The 18,896-nt window shown below is 34.2% G+C and overlaps 1 protein-coding gene across 1 annotated transcript; it reads right to left on the bottom strand.

Moving 5' to 3' along the window:
* Positions 1-2,411: 2,411 nt before the first annotated feature.
* Positions 2,412-11,857, bottom strand: LOC101506494 (nucleolar complex-associated protein 3). Its single transcript, XM_004492446.4, is given in 13 exon segments — positions 2,412-3,089; positions 4,007-4,104; positions 4,233-4,372; positions 4,982-5,317; positions 6,378-6,514; positions 6,598-6,774; positions 6,996-7,134; positions 7,934-8,097; positions 8,359-8,461; positions 8,592-8,800; positions 10,628-10,821; positions 10,926-11,095; positions 11,544-11,857. Coding segments are annotated over 13 exon segments (2,520 nt in total). The 5' UTR covers positions 11,717-11,857; the 3' UTR covers positions 2,412-2,609.
* Positions 11,858-18,896: the final 7,039 nt, after the last annotated feature.

Below are 18,896 nucleotides of genomic sequence, written 5' to 3'. Positions count from 1 at the left end.
GCGTATGCGTTTTATCGGCGAAAATTGTGCTGCCAACTAAGTGCAATAGATACGCTCTAGCCGCACACTCAAACTGATTAGTTTGAATGAGACGACTATATAAGTCACGCAGCCACTGCAATCTATATTGGGCACATTTATTAAAATTAATTTCAGCTAGAGATTCCTCCCAAGTTGCACCTAAGTACTCATGTGCAGCTCTAGCAGCATTATTAGTACTCATATTCACAGGTGCATCAAAAAATTTACCATTCGGTGATATGTGAAGGAGAGTAGCTACGTCGTCTAAAGTAATGGTCATCTCTCCAAATGGCAAATGAAATGAGCTGGTCTCCCTGTGCCATCTTTCAATAAATGCCGAGACGAGACCAGCATCAACCATAGTGAGGTAGGCCGAAGAAAGAGGTAGCAGCCCAGATTCCCGAATCCAACGCTCTACAGGATGTGGCACAGGAACTTCAGAAAACTTCTTCAACTTCAATCCATGAGTAATGACCTTTAACGGTCCACGATCCTGCGAGTAATTACAAAGTAATTAATTAATTAAATAACATTAAACAAATAATTGAATAAATAAATTTAAATAAACAATTAATTAAATAAATAATTCAATAAATATATTTAAATAAACAATTACTTAAATCAACTTAAACAACTAATTGAATAAATAAATTTAAACAAACAACAAATTAAATAAACTTAATTAAATAACCTTAAACAAATATTTGAATAAAATAAATTTAAATCAACTTAAACAAATATTTGAATAAATAAATTTAAATAAATTTAACTAAACAATTAATTATATATAAATTTAACTAAACAATTAATTATATATAAATTTAACTAAACAATTAATTATATATAAATTTAACTAAACAATTAATTATATATAAATTTAACTAAACAATTAATTATATATAAATTTAACTAAACAATTAATTATATATAAATTTAACTAAACAATTAATTATATATAAATTTAACTAAACAATTAATTAAATAAACTTAATTTAATATTTAAATATATAAATTTAAATAAACAATTAAATATATAATTGAATAAATATATTTCAATAAACACTTGAATTAAATAGACTTAAAATGCCTCAAATTGAAATATACCTCTCCTTCCCATAGTCGCCGAGCCACGTGGTGCTCATACTGTGTCAACACATGTCTCAACGTAGGTCCTCCGGGGAATCCAGCATCATCAGCATGTTCCATCTGAGGCTCAGGGACATGGTCCTCCATCTGAGGCTCAGTGACATCCTCCTCCATCTGAGGCTCAGGGACATCATCATGGATGTCTTGTCTTCGACGACGATGTCTAATTTGACGATTTGCTTCGTTTCGTCGTCTATTTGATGCTGTTGGTGGAATTCTCTCAACACCATCACCACCTCTATCACCACCTACAATATTGCGAATAATTTGGCCGAAAGCACCTCTCATCCTAGGCACTGCAACATATAAATATATAAATATTAAAAAAAATTATAAACAATAAAAAATCAATGTAACAATATATAAATAATATATTAATAATATATAAATGTAATAATATATAAATAATATGTCCAATTTCGTTTCAAAAAATTAAAAATAATATATAAACGTACGTTTCGAACCTTTCCCATCCAAACCTTCGAAACTGGGTTTCGAACCTTTCCCAGATCCAAACTTTCGAACCTGTGTTTCGAAACTTTCCCAGAACATTTCGAAAGTTTCCCCTGGCCTAGCATTTCGAAGATTTCAATTCAAGAAACTTTCGAAAGTTTCTTGTTTCGAAGATTTCAAAATGTTCGAGGAATGCATTTCGAAGGTTTCAAATTCAAGGAAACTTTCGAAACTTTCTTTTGTTTCGAATCTTACAAATGCATTTCGAAAGTTTCAAAAACTGCAAATTTTCGAAAGGAAACTTACTTTTGCGTTTTGAATCTTTGAGATCTTCGAAGGTTAGGTTGATTCTGGATCGAATATTTGAAATGTTCGAATGATTTGGTGAAAAGTGTGGGTGAAATTTTTTTTTGGTTTTTATATATGTGATAGAGGGTAAAATTGTCTTTTAAGCATAACTGGGGGGTGGCAGGTCAAATTGGGGGGGGTGCCTGGTACAAAACTCGAAGCCCAAATATAGGATAATCACAACAATAATAATGTGCGGTATTAAAATTGGCTACAAGAGGTATTTTATAGAATTTTAATTTGGTAGCAGGGCTCCATAAAGAAACTAAATGTTTTCTATTAGAACACGCTTGATCAAACAAATTTTTGCAAATTCTAGTGATAATTTAAACCTTTTCAACAAACGAAAGGGAAGTTTTACAAAATTAATTGCACCACAAAACAGTGTTCAAAAAACATCCATAACAAAATACAACCCCCAACACTCCCAAACAAGGATAAAGTGATAAACTCGTTCTTTTTGCATTTTCTCGGTATTTTAATTCAAACTGTATTCTGTAAAAAACAATAGAAATTGTGTATCCATCCTATTCATGCACTAAAATGTAATGATATGGTGATACATGACTAGTTGACAAATATTTCCAAGTAAATACTGGAAATATAGTTAAAATATGATGGGAACAAAAAATGGCTGATCATCATCGGCTTGGTTTTGATCGTTGCTTCTTTTGTTTCTTATATTGTTCATATAGCTGAAGTGATTGTGCAGTCGAATCCAACTTACTTCTCAACCTTTCATTCTCCTTGATATCATGAAGAACCGTAAAATGGGAACTAAGTTTCCTACGCAAATCATCCTCGTCAAAGGAACTCGTTACTGTTGTAGAACCAATGGAATTTGATGTAGCTTTGCTGTTTGATTGTCGCTTCTTGTTTTTTAATTTTATACCGTCACTTTGTTCAAAACATAGTTCTTGGTCCAGAGACATGTCCTTGAAAGCTTGTTGAGGAGAGGACTTGGAGAGGAAGACTTGGTTGTGTTCGCCGCTCATGCTTGAAATGCCCGACGCCATTGTTGATATGGCTGGGTGATAGTGTTTCGACAAAAGACTGAGTTCCCAAAGAACCGAGGCAAGGGCACCGCTTAAATTAGGATCTGTCGAATATGGTAGATATTTCTGCAAATTTGAGAGAGGAGACATAAACATATTGTTATAGTCCATACTCCATAAAAGCCGACACAAAACAAGAGTGCACGCTAAAAATGACTTATCCTGCAATATCTTCTTATAATTGATAACATTGCAGAAATGAAATAATTGATAACATTGATATAAAATAATAATATCTTCTTATAATTGATAACATTGCAGATCATAATATTTTATTTTATATATATATATATATAAAAGAATAACTTAAGGCTGATGCAGAAAACTTTGGAAGCATTTCTCCATCTTACCCTCTTCCCTTATATCAAGTCCTTCCTTGTCATTATTCACTTTATCTCTAAACAAGATGTTTCATGCATTTAATATCAGGTTTTTCAACTATGAATAATTTTTTTGTATTATTAGCTACTACACTACCTAGAAAAACAATAATAGCATGCTTCATGGACACACCAGAGCATAATAATTCTACATCAAAAAGAGCATTGTGTATGCGTGTGTGGGGGATTACTAAATATAATAGGTTTAACAACAATCGTGTGGCACATATCACTCTTGTTTTAACATCGTGTAAATGCCACATCAAGAGAAATAAGTATCAACTTAAGCTTTTCATTTTCGTATTGCAAGAGTTAGAGAAATGGAGTTCTTAAAGAGATGTTCACTTGTGGACATTTAAAAGGAAAAAAGAATGCTGGCATTCAGGTATTGGCATACCCTGTTCTTTTTCTTTTTTCTTTAATTATGATTCCTTGGGAGGATACCTAAATATCTGCACTCTTTTTACACCATCTTTTCCATATTAGTTAAATTTCTTTTAGCATAACTTAGAGAGGGAGACAATTAAAACTCCTAGTGGAGAATGGAGATTAATGTGCCTTTTAATGTAAAAAAAAAAAAGCACATGAAAAAAGCAAGCTTACTGAAATTGACCCAGAAACAGATCCCCCTCCAGTGTCATTTTCCAACAGATTTCTGCACTTGACATTCTTCAGAATAAGATGCTTTACTGTGACCAAGGCTGAAAAAGGTATAAAGGAAAACATATTCAGACTCTGTTCTTTTCTTTTTAGTCCTTTTCCTCTATGCTTAATTTCCAAAAGTAATGGCACATACGAAGAAGGTTGATATAAGAATATTAAAACGCACCAGCCATGGAATCTGCAGATCCAACACACAGTGAATATGTAGCCAAACGTTTTATAAATGCAGCAGTTTTTTGCATGTCATGCTGCCTATCGTCGCACAACATTATCTTCAAAGCTTCTGCTAACACCTCTCCTTGATCCCTGTTTGCATAAAAATGAAAAATAAATTAGAATAAGTCAAGCGTTAAAGCTAAGTAATAAAATCTAAAAATAAGGTGCATATTGTTGTGCAATACTACTTAAAAGTTAAAACAAGGAAATCAAAAGCAAAAATAAACAATAGCGCTTTAATATAGATATGTACAATCTTGATGTATATTTTCAATACAAATATACAATTAACCAGATAACTCAATCATTCAGAATCAAGTGAACTCATGTTCTACTCTGTCATATTCCAAGCTGTCTAACAAATGCTACTCTAGTGCTTAAGTCATAATTTAATAAGCAAAATCATGGAAGAGAATACTGGATTCATAATAATTACTAACAATATGAAAACGATGACTTCAAATCAGTTCATTCAAAAATCTTAAGATGCTAGACAAAGACCCATGAATGTATTGTATATCTATATCTATATAATCTATAATCTCTATTAGTGCAGTTTGGTATCATAATTATTAATGTTATAATTGATGACATTGCAGAAATGACTTATCCTGCATGTTTAGTAGATATTCTGAAACAGTAACACATTGGTCAATTGGTAAAAGCAAGAACTTTGGGATATTGTATTTTAAAGCAAACCTTCCAGGCCTGTATTCAAGTAAGAGATTGTAAAGATGGACAGTGAAGTCCTGTAAATCAACGTTCAAAGCATCAAGATTGGTTCTCATCACTTTAAAAGCAACAATGCAACATTGGAGGCGTTCAGATACGGTCAGACATTTAGGACACTTCTCAGATGTGTTCCCTGAGTTACTATTTCCAGAAGCAAGTATTTTCAAATGCTTCATTAAATCCCCAAGGAAATCAAGGTCAAGCAGGTGCGAGAATTTTGCCAGTCCTTTCAGACATGGATCAAGCAATGGGTGGGGTTCCACTCCCACTGCAGCAGATAATGTCCCAGGGTTTGCTTCAGGCCTGATCAAGAAAGTGAAGGAAACTTAGCAACCATGACGATAGAATTGATTAACTCCCATCTAAAATTTCTTAAAAGTTAAACACAAACAAAAGTGCATGTGAGAAAAATTAAATCATAGGAAAATATGTAACAGTAAAAAAAAAATAAAACAGAACATAGTAAAGTATGAAACCAACAAAGATGTCCAAAGCATCATCTTTGGACTGAGCTATTTCTAGTAAATCTCCATTTTCCTGTTAGTTATAAATCCAATCCAGATGCAATAATTCCAACATAAGGATCCATAAGCAAATATAAAATTATTGTGGATCTGAGTGTAAGCACTTGAATTGAATTTTATTCCAGAAAAAAAAAAAAGTTATTTTAGGGAGGTTGCAAAACAGAAAAATTTGGAAGCAGAAACAGCCCCAAAAGAACAAAAGTTGGAGCTACTTCTACATAATCTGTTGATAAAGCTTTAAGAAGAAACCAGTTAAAGGAACTCTTTAACAACCAAAAGAAACGTAAAAATTCAAATTCCTCCTCCCTCCACGGACATTCCTTTTTCCTATTGTTTCTCAGGTTTCCAACTGTTCATAAAGAAAACAAGCCTACAACACTACCAACAGCCACAGCAATGATCAGAGGAAAAAAAGTAACATAAAAAATGTAACACTCATAGGCATGTATGATTAGTTGGCTACACGAGTAAAATTGTGAGTATTGTTCACAATTGATCATAAAGAACAAACCAAGAACTGCAAAATTACTGAGCAAATGGAAAAATGCATGACATCAAGTCAATGCATTGTCGGCATATTGATTGCAATTGGAATTGTGAAAATCAAGAAACATGTTAGTGGATCAAGCATCCATATTCTTCAAGCATGGATTTTATTTAGCGGAATATCATTTTATTTATTTATTTAATTATTATGGTAGTTTCATTTTAATTTAAGCCAACCGTCCATATATCAAAGAATTAAGTATCTTATTAAATGGGCAACTAGATTTACAAACTTATCAACATCCATGTCTCGTTGTAATATAGCAATACACATGATATGAATTAAAACACACCTGGCAGCTAACGACTGCAGCGTATGCTTCAAAATGCGAAAGTATGTCTCAAATACAGCAGAGAGTGTTTGTGTTTGCATTTGTCTCTTCTCCATGACATCCATGGTAAAGGAAGCAGCCTTGTAATCAGCTTCAACCTGCACCAAGCATCAGTAAAATCTCATTTATACCATCAACCAAACATCCAGATCAGTGTGACTCTTATGGGAAAAATAATCACCTCCTCTCTTGTCTTAGAAATCGACTCTTGCCTACTTTTCTTTCTGTCATTTTCCGGCAATTGATTTGATGCCTCCATGTGTTTTCTTTTCATACCTTTCTTGTTTTTAAATTTCTGATCCTTGTCCATCTTTTCAGACTTCCCAAGATCCTCATCAAATGAAAGAGACAAGAAAACCTGAATAAGCATTCAAAAGAACAAATATCACTAAACAGCTTTATGTTCAATGAAATATTCCACATCAAATATAACGAGTTTCACTCAAATAGCTATCATGATCTCATCACCCTCAAAAAAATGCAATAGCAACCTGATTCGAAAACAGAAGATTCAAAAGTATAAACTTCCAATAAACTATAAAAAAAAAAGGATAGGGAAGCATGGGACTTGTATCATACCTCAATCGAATCAGGGTGCAACTGGCAATTATGATCTTTAACCTGAAAAGAAATCAACCGCACAGCCTCCACAGTAACTTCGCCACCATGTTTACCCTCATTTGTGAAGAGTGACTTAATTGTGGAACAACAAAGTTTCCTGTTGAACAAAAACAATAATTTTTTGTCAGATACACAATAGTAACCACAAGAGCATACAAATATAGAAACAGAAAACAGATCATTATTCATATTCATTATATGAGCAAACAAAAACTAGAAAGCCAAAAGAGCAATTTGTTTTTTTGTCTAAACCCTCAATATCTAGAAGCCACATTGGATACCGACTGATTTACGATTATTGAATGAAACAAGATTCTTAAGTTACACAGTTGTAAAGCTTGTCGTAATTATAAAGGGGAAACAATGATAGTTGTTTCCATTGACACGGATGGTGTTGTAAAATTCTACAACTAGTACTACGTCAACGATAGAATTCACATCTTTAAAGATCAACGTTTTTTTTAATAAGGTATGCTTTGCACACTTGGCAACATTTTTCATATACTTACCAACACCATTTCAATCGCATGGAGCCCATGTGTACATTTACATAATATTACCTCCCATCAATGGCATGAATGTAGTTCTATTTAAAAAGAATGGAAATATGTTTCCATGCATCTTTAAAATCAAATGGAGACAACTGGTTTGCCGCCACGCTATTGACAGCCTAGATGGAGAGTATATACAACTTTTATCTAGTATTGAACTACATGCGGCAGTTTAGCATTTTAACCCACCAAAAAAGCTAATTATCCAAGACTTACCCTTTCAGCCTAAAATTTTAACAAAATTTATGAAACTGATATTCATGCTCTTTCGTAGGAAATTCCATAAAATACTTGAGAAAGAAAACTTTAGTAAAACAATGGCTAATAGCAAATATACAACCGCACCTTATGGCCTCATTACTGGAGCTTATGTTTCTGACAGTTGCATCCAACAAGGTTTCATGAAAGTTGAAATGGGGATTTGAATCAAGCAAAGAACAAATACAACGAATTGCGACAAGCTGAAATAAAGGCTGCTTTTCTAAGGCTATCAGCCTTTGCAAGTAAGCCTGATGACATGCATAAATAGAAGCAAAGGAAAAAAAAAGTTAGTGACACAGATATCTAATAAAATTCATACTTTATAAACAATTTTAAACGAGCTATCATAAAAATTTCAGCAAATTGGGAAGTAGGTTCAAACACAAGAAAACAGGCAGCAATGCAAGCACTAGAACAGGAAGCCATATCTAACAGAAAATATTTATTTAAGCTAAATCAAGTAATAAAATTAATTTGCATAGAACTAGAAATCAAGCATGAATATGAACCTTGTAAGCAGAGAGGAGAGTTGATTCATAAAAACGCATCTTTTTAACAGTCTTTGAAACCTTCATTTCTAATTCCTTTTCAGTAGGAAGCCTGATTCGATAGCTGGACATCGCATGCATTGATGTCAAAGTTGAAACATTAAAAATAGAATTAGTGAGGAAGAAAACCAAATGTAAACTATAATATCATTGCATACAGAATGAGCAATATAATGTATGGCTGTCAGGCATACCCAGGTATAATATCTCTGAAAACAGCCAAGAGGGATAGAAGTCCAAGTTTCACAATTGTTTGATCATTATCTTTAGATATTTGTACCAACTCCTTCAGAAATTTAATATTGGACTCTGGGTCTGTTAGCAAGGCATTTCCCAACTCTGCAAGTTTAGACTTTTTACTTTCAAATGCCTCCTCAGCTTTAAGATCATCTTTAACCTCAGCCTAAACAATGAAAAGGTAACATATTATGTAAAATATTGAACTCAAGAACTTATAGTCCTCATAGCAGTTCAAGAGAATTATTAGAATTTGTACGGTGAGAAAATAAGAGGAAGAAAAATTATGAGTCTCTGAGAAACTTCATATTGCATGAGGGCTGCAGACACTCTGTATTATTAGAGTACTCCGGTAGAGACATAACAATATAAATTTATAATAGAATTAGTTATCTGCCCTGAAAGTGGTGTTGTTAAATAGAGGCAATGGTGGCACAATGGCAATGTCATGGTGGAACTAGAATGAAGTGGTGGACTTTGTGCCAGCCACCATAGAGAATTTGTTGAGTGCTGCCCACTATGCTAGAGGTTATATGGCAGGACTTTGGCCATCAACCAGCAACAACATTGCTTCATGGGAAATTAAACTGGAAAATACGCTAGAGGTTGACTTTCATTCAATTGAGTCAGATGACTAGCCCGCATCACAAGCTCACTAAATGTTAGTAAGAGACGCTGAGAAGATAATGTTGGTTTGAGAAGAAGACCATAATGCACAGATCCTTTTAAATACCTAAGGATCTTCTTAATTAGCTTTTTATGTTCCTCTAGAGGTTGAGACGATAACTGAAAATTTTGGTTCACACCATAACAAATTTTTGGTCTGGTTGTTGTATATTTTAGCTCGCAAGCTCCTATCATGGGAGTAGATACCATTTTGCCTCAATCATATGAGCATTCTCAAGTAAATCCCGAATGTATTTAGCTTGAGATAGCAGTTGCAAACTATCTTTTGGTATTTGATTTCACTGCCCAAAAAGTAGTTCAACTCTCCTAGCTATTTGAGAGAAAAGTGGGGTTTAATTTGGTTATGTCAATGAAAAGGAGCTGCCTATGAACATTATATTTATATTATATACTATATATATTATATCATCCACATATGCCAGCATATAGAGACAGTGTTAGGAGCCATGTAGAGTGAAAAGGGATGGATCACACCTAATGGTCTTGAAACCAAAGCCTAATAGTGCATAAGCCAGCCTCACAAACCAACCTTAGGTTGCCTCTTTGAACCCATCTAGCTGCTGGATACAACAATATGAGTTAGTGTGAAGGTAAGGACTATTCAAGTAGTCAATGGTTCCACAACAGCAGAGAAAGTTTCTATATAATGGAAGTTGTTGGTTAAATCCTTTTATCAAATGGTGTGCTTTATATTTATTCATATTTCCATGTGGATTATCCTTTACCCAAAACACTCATTTGCAACCAGTTCCCTGCCTATGTGCAGGAAGAGCAACAAGTATTGTCGTTAACCAATGCATCGTTTTCACGCTACATTACTGCCAGCCACTTAGGGTCAGCAAAGGAAGTAACTATGGTAGGACCCAGCTATGAAAAGGGAATGGTGGTAGGTTCCAAATGTGTAAGGAGAGTGGGAACTAATCTGGGTTTACGAATTACAGACTTGGACCTTTTTGCATAGATAAATGTTTGGGGTCTTGCTGGGATAGGAGGTGCTGCAGTATACAACTTAAATTTATAAGATAATAATTCTGAAGGAACAGAATCTTAATTAATAGCACAGAGAATAGAAACTGGTAATAGAGTTAAAGAAGGGAAATACTTTGCATTTCATTATGAATTGTTTTCTCCTATTGACAATTTCAAAAACCAATCGTAAAACAAAAAAAAAATTGTTCTGTTCTATGACTATATTAAAATCGAACATGAAAGAAATATTGTTGTCTTGGTCAGTCCCTCATTAAACAAATCAAATGGACCCTAAAAAATATGTTAAATTAAAATTGTTAAACAGATAGGGTAATACCAAAACTGCTGCCTGTGGTGGTTCTTCCCCTTCTTCTTTAGCCACCTCTTTCCCTTGTTTCTTCTACTCTTTTCTGACTTTCTTAAGTTTGGCTCTCTTTTCGGCCTTAGTCAGCTTCACTAGACCTGTGTCTGCATTGCCATCCTCTCCAGTTTCCTCTTCAGTTGGACCATTTAGTGCAACCGACTTGGTAGCTGCAGAATGTTAGAAAATCCGTTACCAAATCAATTAATAAAAGAAAGAAAAGAATAATAAATAACAACAATGCACAAATTCACTATAAGCAAACACAAGACACCTGTCCGGTAATAGACTTTTCCATCTAAAGTCTTGACTGGAAGAGCATCTACTCGATCAACCTGCAGACCTGTTTCTTCTTTTTCTTTCTTGAGAGCATTCTTCTGCATCCGTTGCTCATACAGTTTCTCCAAAGCATCGTCTTTGGCATCAGCAACCCGTGTAACATGCCTAAGAAAACACAATACATTTATATCCTATGTCAGTTCAACTCATAATAACTATAATGTGTATTCACGTGAAGTAAACTCTTAAAATTTAGAAGTAATTTCCGCAATGTACAAGTGACATGAAGGAAACAACAACTGTTAAATCTACTAAAAACACAATTTTGATGGTTCAATCTATAGCTTATAACTGTGAAAGTTACTAAGTGCTAAATCTACAATGATTTCAAGTTACATAAATAAATAGAAATAAAAGTATCCAAATCTTTGCAGAAAACTTTTTAAAAGAGAATAAAAAAGAAAAAACCCTATTTTTAAATTGGGACGATAAAATCCTATTACTTTCAGAAACAAGTGGTGCTAACCGAACAATGTAGACGAAAAATGAAAAATATATAATTGGAATTAATGCAATAGAAGAAGGAAACGAGAATGGAAGAGAGGTTTCGAACTTGGTAATTGATTGAGTGTCCAAGGTGGAAAGCAAGGAAGCATAGGCACGATTTTCGTTGACGAATCGGAGATCGTCGTCGGAAACCTCGACTTCGTCGTCTGGAATCTCCGGCGGGAGGTCCGGCGGAAGAACAATCTTCTGCTGCTGCTTCTGCTTCTGCTTCTTACCCATCGTTGGTTGAATGAAAGAAGGGTTTAGTTCAGTTTAGTTCTAGTTAGGGTTTATGGTTTTTTGGGTTTATGATATTTCACCTACGATAACGACCCTCTCTACGCTGTCATAAAAAAAATATCCTTCTTTGGTTAGGGTTTTTATTTTTTTGGGTACATTCTTGGTTAGGGTTTATGAATTATGATCATTACGAATATTGAAATATATTTTTTATTAAAAAAATACACTCCGATATACCACAATTCTACCCTTAAAGGTGTGTTTGATTTTTTTAAAGTAAAAATTGATTTTCAAATAAATTATTTTATAAAATTATTTTATGTTTAATTAATTTTTTAGCGACATCAATTTTATAAAGTTAATTTTGTCCATTGTAAAAATACACATATTGAATGTATAAATTAGTTTTTGAAATTGAGATTCTCAATCAAAATAATCTTTGAAATTTCCAAATTAATATATACATATTTGAAATTGTGACATCTTAGTCAAAGTAACCATTTTGTTTTTTAAGGAAACGAGGCTTAAAACATTTCATTCAACAATAATTTAGATAATACATGTTGGCACTTAAATGAATACCTAGAAGCTAACTAAAGATTGTTGAGACAAAATCTCTCAAATGATTTTAATGATAACAAAATTACTTAAGAGATTATGATTGTGGTTAATGACTAACATGTGCTCTTGAGTGTATTCATTTAAGATAATAGGTTATTAATTATTAAGGCAAAAAGAAGGAAAAAGTGATTTTGGCCTGAGGATGGAAAACCATCGTGAGGATGGAAATTGCTGCAAGCGCGATGATGGAAATTGTTGCAAGCGCGAGGATGGAAATTGCTGCAAGCGCGAGGATGGAAATTGCTGCAATTTGAAATATCTCCAGATTTAGACAATCTGATTTCTCACCAGAATAATTGTGTTTATTCAATTGTAAATCAATGTCAAAAATGAATAAACAAAGCATTCAAAGCAAGAGTCAAAAGGTCAAAAGAAAAAGGTGAATATGGCTAGATCTAGTATGTAAAGGAAAGGCTAGCAAAAGTGAAAGCAACCTATCAAGCATGTGCAAATGTCAAAATCTGATCATTTAATGGGCTTGCACGTTTTAATTCATAAGGAAGTCAAGTTAGCAAAAGGCAACTTGAAACAAGCCAAAAATGGAAGATCACATGTTGCTGCCAGATCTGATCCTCGGACTGAGTATGACAGTCCTATGTCATAAAGTGGCTTTTTCTCTCTTGTCCACATCACCTCAAAAGATGAAGCCAACCTAGACCTTAAAGACTTCGAAAAATGCAGCTCAGAAACAGCCTTGCACTCTGATTAAAGAGAAAAAGCAAGGACATGTCAAGATCAAAGACTATGCTGCAAGAGGATGGTTCTGCCTAAGCCTAACAAGCTGAGTGGCAGTTCTGTAATTTTGATGAAAACCTTGGATCCTTTGAAAATGAGCTCCAACGGTCATCAAAGGCTTGGATCTCTATAAAATGCATACAAGCTCTCCATTGGAAGACACACAACACACTTGCATAAAAAGATCAAGCATCTTAAAGCTTTCAAGAAGCAAATCACATCCTCCCTTATTACTTTCTTTGATCCTACACTATATCTTTGTATATCTTTTGAGAAAGTATTAAGTATCAATCACTCTCATTCTACTTTGTAATTTCCTAGTGAGTGAAGCTTGGAAATATTTGGAAATTGATTGTAAGCTTGGTGAAGCTTGATAATACACAGTTGTAATCATCCTCGGGTTGAGGATTGATCTGTTTTGAAAGTTAGTGAAATCTCACAAGGGTGTGAGGACTGGACGTAGCCATCTTTGGGTGAACCAGTATAAAATTGTGTGTGTGTCCCTCATATTCTGCTCCTACTTTTTTACTCAGCTTAGATCTAACGATTTAAAAATCCCATCCTCGAGCTAGCCATCCTCAGCAAGAGGATAGTTTTTAAAACACTTAAAAATTGTTTTTAACAGCAAAATCCCTATTCAACCCCCCCTTCTAGTGATATTTAGATACAACAATTGGCATCAGAGCAAGGTTCTCTAAAAAATACACCTAACAGTGTAAGAGAAAAAGATCCAAAAAGAAATATGTCAAAAGCTAAGTACATCCCTGAAGGAGGATCATCCAGCCGACCTCCCTACTTGGATGGTACAGATTACTATCATTGGAAAGGCAAGATGAGGCTATTTCTCATATCACAAGACAACAACATGTGGTCTGTGGTGGAAAATGGAGATCATGTCATCAGGACCAACAACGCAGATGCAACCTCCGATGAGAAACCTCAAGCACAATGGACGGCTGATGAAAATGCAAAGGTACTCCTAAACTCTAAAGCTCATTTATTTCTAACGTGTGCTTTGTGCAGGGAAGAGTATGACAGAGTTGAAGAATGCAAAAACGCTAAAGAGCTATGGGATACTCTAAGAATTCATCATGAAGGATCAAGTCATGTAAAAGAAGCAAGGATAGATATGGGAGTAAGGGATTTCGAACTATTCGAAATGAAGGAGGATGAAACCATTGATGAAATGTTCTCAAGGTTAACCATCATATTGAATAACTTGAGATCTCTTGGAAAAGTATACTCCGTTCAAGAAAGGATAAGAAAAATTCTAAGGAGTCTACCAAAAGAATGGAGACCAAGGGTAACTGCCATTACAGAAGCAAGAGATTTGACCAACATGAAATTAGAAGATTTGGTTGGAACTCTAAGAGCTCATGAACCATTGTTATTGGCTGATAAACCAAACAAAAAGGGAAGAATGATTGCTCTAAAAACCAGCCAAACAGAAAGCTCCAAGAAGAATGAAGATGTCATAACAAAGGAAAGCGCAGAGTATCCTCTGTCTGAGGATGAGGATGACCTCGTTCTGATTTCCAGAAAAATCCAGAGGATGCTAAACAGAAGAGGACAGAATAGAGGACCTCCTCAAAAAGAAAAAATTGACAAAAGTCAAATAACTTGTTATGGATGCAACAAGATGGGACACTATAAAACTGAGTGTCCTCTCAACAAAAGGAACTCTAGAAAATTCCCATACAAAAACAAATCCATGATGATCACTTGGGATGATAGTGATGAGTAATCCTCAGAGCAAGAAAAGGAAGAAGAGGCCAACCTATGTCTCATGACAAAATCAGAAAATGACAAGGTAAGTATTTCTGATCTATGTCCAAATTGTGAAAAATTAGAAGTTGAATTTGATAGCCTTTTAAATGACTCATACACTTTATCTCAAAAATGCATGTTTCAAAAAACCCAACTTGTTGAGATAAAGAAACAAAATGAAGAGCTACAGAAAAAGAATGATGAATATGTTAAAATCATTCAAGAGTTGCAGCAATCTCACTTTCAAAATTCTGAGAAACAAAAAATTCTTGAAACGCATCCTCTTGACGAGGATACAGAAAATGAAATTTTGAAAACTGAGGTTATGGAACTAAAAAATGATATTTCCAACTTTGTCAAATCTACAGAAACATTTCAAAAGATAATGGGGTCCCAATCTGGAATATTTGACAAGGCTGGAATTGGTTTTAAAAGCTCTCAAAAACAAAAATTATATGAAAACTTTTTCTTGCCTAAAAAACGAGAGGATAGGCCTAAATGCACCTTTTGCAAAAAACTTGGGCATACTTCCAAAATCTGTCATGCTAAGAAGAAAGCTAACAATGAAAAGGCAGCATGCTCATTCTGTGGTAAACATGGGCACCATGATTCTATTTGCCATCATAAAAGGAATATCCTCAAAAGAGGAAAAACTAACCAACAAGGACCCAAAGCTATATGGGTACCTAAGTCTCTTTTAAACTCTAAAACAGGTTCATCCTCTAATCAACAAAAGAAAGCCTTGGTACTTGGACAGTGGTTGCTCAAGGCATATGACGGGAGATAAGCACTGCTTCATATCATTGGAGATAAATGATGGAGGATCAGTCACATTTGGTAATAATGATAAAGCTCAAATAAAAGGAACAGGTATTATTGGTAAGAATAATTCTGCAAAAATTGAAAATGTTCAATATGTGGATGGCTTGAAACATAACTTGCTAAGCATTAGTCAATTATGCGATAGTGGTTTTGAAGTTATTTTTAAGCCAACTCTATGTGAGGTTAAACACTCATCCTCGGGTAGAGTTTTCTTTTCCGGTTTTAGAAAAAAGAATTTATATGAACTTTATCTTGATGATTTACCTACTGAATCTTGTTTTGTTTCCATTGAAAAAGATAAATGGATTTGGCACAAACGAGCCGGTCACACAAGCTTAAACACTATTTCTAAATTAGCAAATTTAGAATTAGTAAAAGGTCTTCCAAAAATTAATTTTGAAAAAGACAAAGTTTGTGAAGCTTGTGTGAAAGGAAAACAAGTTAAAAGTAGTTTTCACTCTAAAAACTTTGTTTCAACAAATCATCCTCTTGAACTCATTCACATTGATCTCTTTGGTCCTATCAAAACTCCAAGTCTTAGTGGAAAAAGATATGGCTTTGTACTTGTTGATGATTTTTCCCGTTTTACTTGGGTTCTATTTTTAAAACACAAAGATGAAGCCTTTGAGGCATTCCACCATTTTTGCAAAAAGATTCAAAATGAAAAAGGTTCAAAAATTGTCTCGGTGAGAAGTGACCATGGAGGTGAATTTGAAAATGAATCTTTTAAAAATCTTTGTGAAGAAAATGGTATTTCTCACAACTTTTCTTGTCCAAGAACTCCCCAACAAAATGGGGTTGTTGAAAGGAAAAATAGAACTTTACAAGAAATGGCTAGAACTATTTTAAATGAAGCCAACATTGAAAAATATTTTTGGGCCGAAGCCATTAATACCGCTTGTTATATTTCAAATCGTACATCCATTAGAAAAATTTTGAACAAAACTCCATATGAATTATGGAAAGGGAGAAAACCAAATATTTCCTATTTTCACATATTTGGGTGTTATTGCTACATTCTAAATAATAAAGAAAATTTGGGAAAGTTTGATCCAAAATCCGATAAAGGAATTTTTCTAGGATACTCCACAACGTCAAAAGGTTATAGAATATATAATCTTAGGACTCAAACTGTGGAGGAATCCATGCATGTTATTTTTGATGAGTTTGATGACTTGTGTTTAGAGAAAAAGGATAAGGATGAAGAAGATGAAAATACATCCTCACAAGTACCCGGTCCTCACGCAGAGGATGAGTCTGATCCAACCTCTCAACAACTTCCAAGAGGATGGTCATCCTCTCAAGTACCCGGTCCTCACGCAGAGGATGAGTCTGATCCAACCTCTCAACAACTTCCAAGAGGATGGAAAACAGTCACGCATCATCCTCTAGATCTAGTCATTGGGAATACTGAAGATGGTGTGAGAACCAGAAACTCTCTAAGGGAAAATACTTCCAACATGGCCATGATATCACAAGTTGAACCCAAGACAATTGATCAAGCTATTGGTGACAAATCATGGGTTGAAGCTATGATGGAAGAACTCTCACAATTTGAAAGAAACAAGGTATGGAATCTTGTACCCCATCCTCTGGACAAATCTGTTATTGGAACTAAATGGATATTTAGAAACAAACTAAATGAGGATGGAGAAGTCATTAGAAATAAAGCAAGACTAGTGGCACAAGGGTACAACCAACAAGAAGGAATAGATTATGATGAAACGTTTGCACCCGTAGCAAGACTTGAAGCAATAAGAATCCTCTTAGCTTATGCTACTCATAAAGGTATAAAACTATTCCAAATGGATGTGAAAAGTGCCTTTTTGAATGGGTTCTTAAATGAAGAAGTGTATGTTCATCAACCTCCTGGGTTTGAGGATGAAAAACGACCAAACCATGTGTTCAAACTCTCTAAAGCTCTTTACGGTTTAAAGCAAGCTCCTAGAGCTTGGTATGAGAGGTTAAGTTCTTTTCTAAAAGAAAATGGATTCATTAGAGGACAGATTGATACTACTCTTTTCAAGAAAACTCTTGAAAAAGATTTATTGATTGTTCAAATATATGTCGATGACATTATATTTGGATCCACAAATGAAAAAATGTGTGAAGAATTCTCAAATCTCATGCAAAGCGAGTTTGAGATGAGTATGATGGGGGAATTAAAATTCTTCCTTGGTTTACAAATCAAACAACTAGAGGATGGTATTTTTTGGTTTACAAATCAAACAACGAGAGGATGGTATTTTTATCTCACAAGAAAAATACACCAAGGATTTGCTCAAAAAATACAACATGAGTTCTGCCAAGAGTATGGGAACTCCAATGCACCCATCCTCCTCACTCCACAAAGATGATGAAGGAACTCCTATTTCTGAAAAGGAATACAGAGGGATGATAGGATCCTTGATGTATTTAACTGCAAGTAGACCAGACATAGCCTTTGCAGTCGGAAGAATCTCATCTCACAGCGGTAAAAAGGATTTTTAGATACCTTGTTGGTACTATAAATCTGGGAATTTGGTACAAGAAATGTTCAAATCTTGACCTCATAGCATATTGTGATGCCGACTACGCGGGAGACAAAGTTGAAAGAAAAAGCACAAGTGGTGCTTGCCAATTTCTTGGTAAATCCCTAATAAGTTGGTCATGCAAAAAACAAAGTACCATTGCTCTTTCAACCACTGAAGCAGAGTATGTATCAGCCGCTCAATGTTGCTCACAACTGCTCTGGATAAAAAATCAGCATGAGGATTACTCGCTAAGGTACGCAAAAATTCCCATCCTCTGTGATAATATTAGTGCAATAAATCTTTCTAAAAATCTCATTCAACATTCTAGATCTAAGCGCATTGAAATTAAACATCATTTTATAAAAGATCATGTGCAAAAAGGGGATTTAGAACTGATTTTTATTGACACTGAAAATCAATTAGCAGATATCTTTACCAAACATCTCCAAGAGGATAGGTTCAAAAAGATCTTGGATGAACTTTCAATTATTAATTTGTCTAGAGTTAATTGATTTATCTTGTGATGCTCTTTATTATTTTATTATTAGTTTTTATTATTTATATTTTTATTTTATTTTTTATATAAAAATCTGTTGCTTTTTAAATATATTTACATTTTTAGTTAGGTTTGAGAGGATAGGAAACCCACCAGAGGACGGAATGTCCTTATTGGTGTAATTTCACGTGACCAGACAACCTAGGAAGAAAACACGCGTCTCTCT

Source organism: Cicer arietinum, chromosome 3, assembly GCF_000331145.2.
Source record: "Cicer arietinum cultivar CDC Frontier isolate Library 1 chromosome 3, Cicar.CDCFrontier_v2.0, whole genome shotgun sequence".
NCBI classification, from domain to species: domain Eukaryota; kingdom Viridiplantae; phylum Streptophyta; class Magnoliopsida; order Fabales; family Fabaceae; genus Cicer; species Cicer arietinum.
This window is presented reverse-complemented; position numbering and strand designations above follow the sequence as displayed.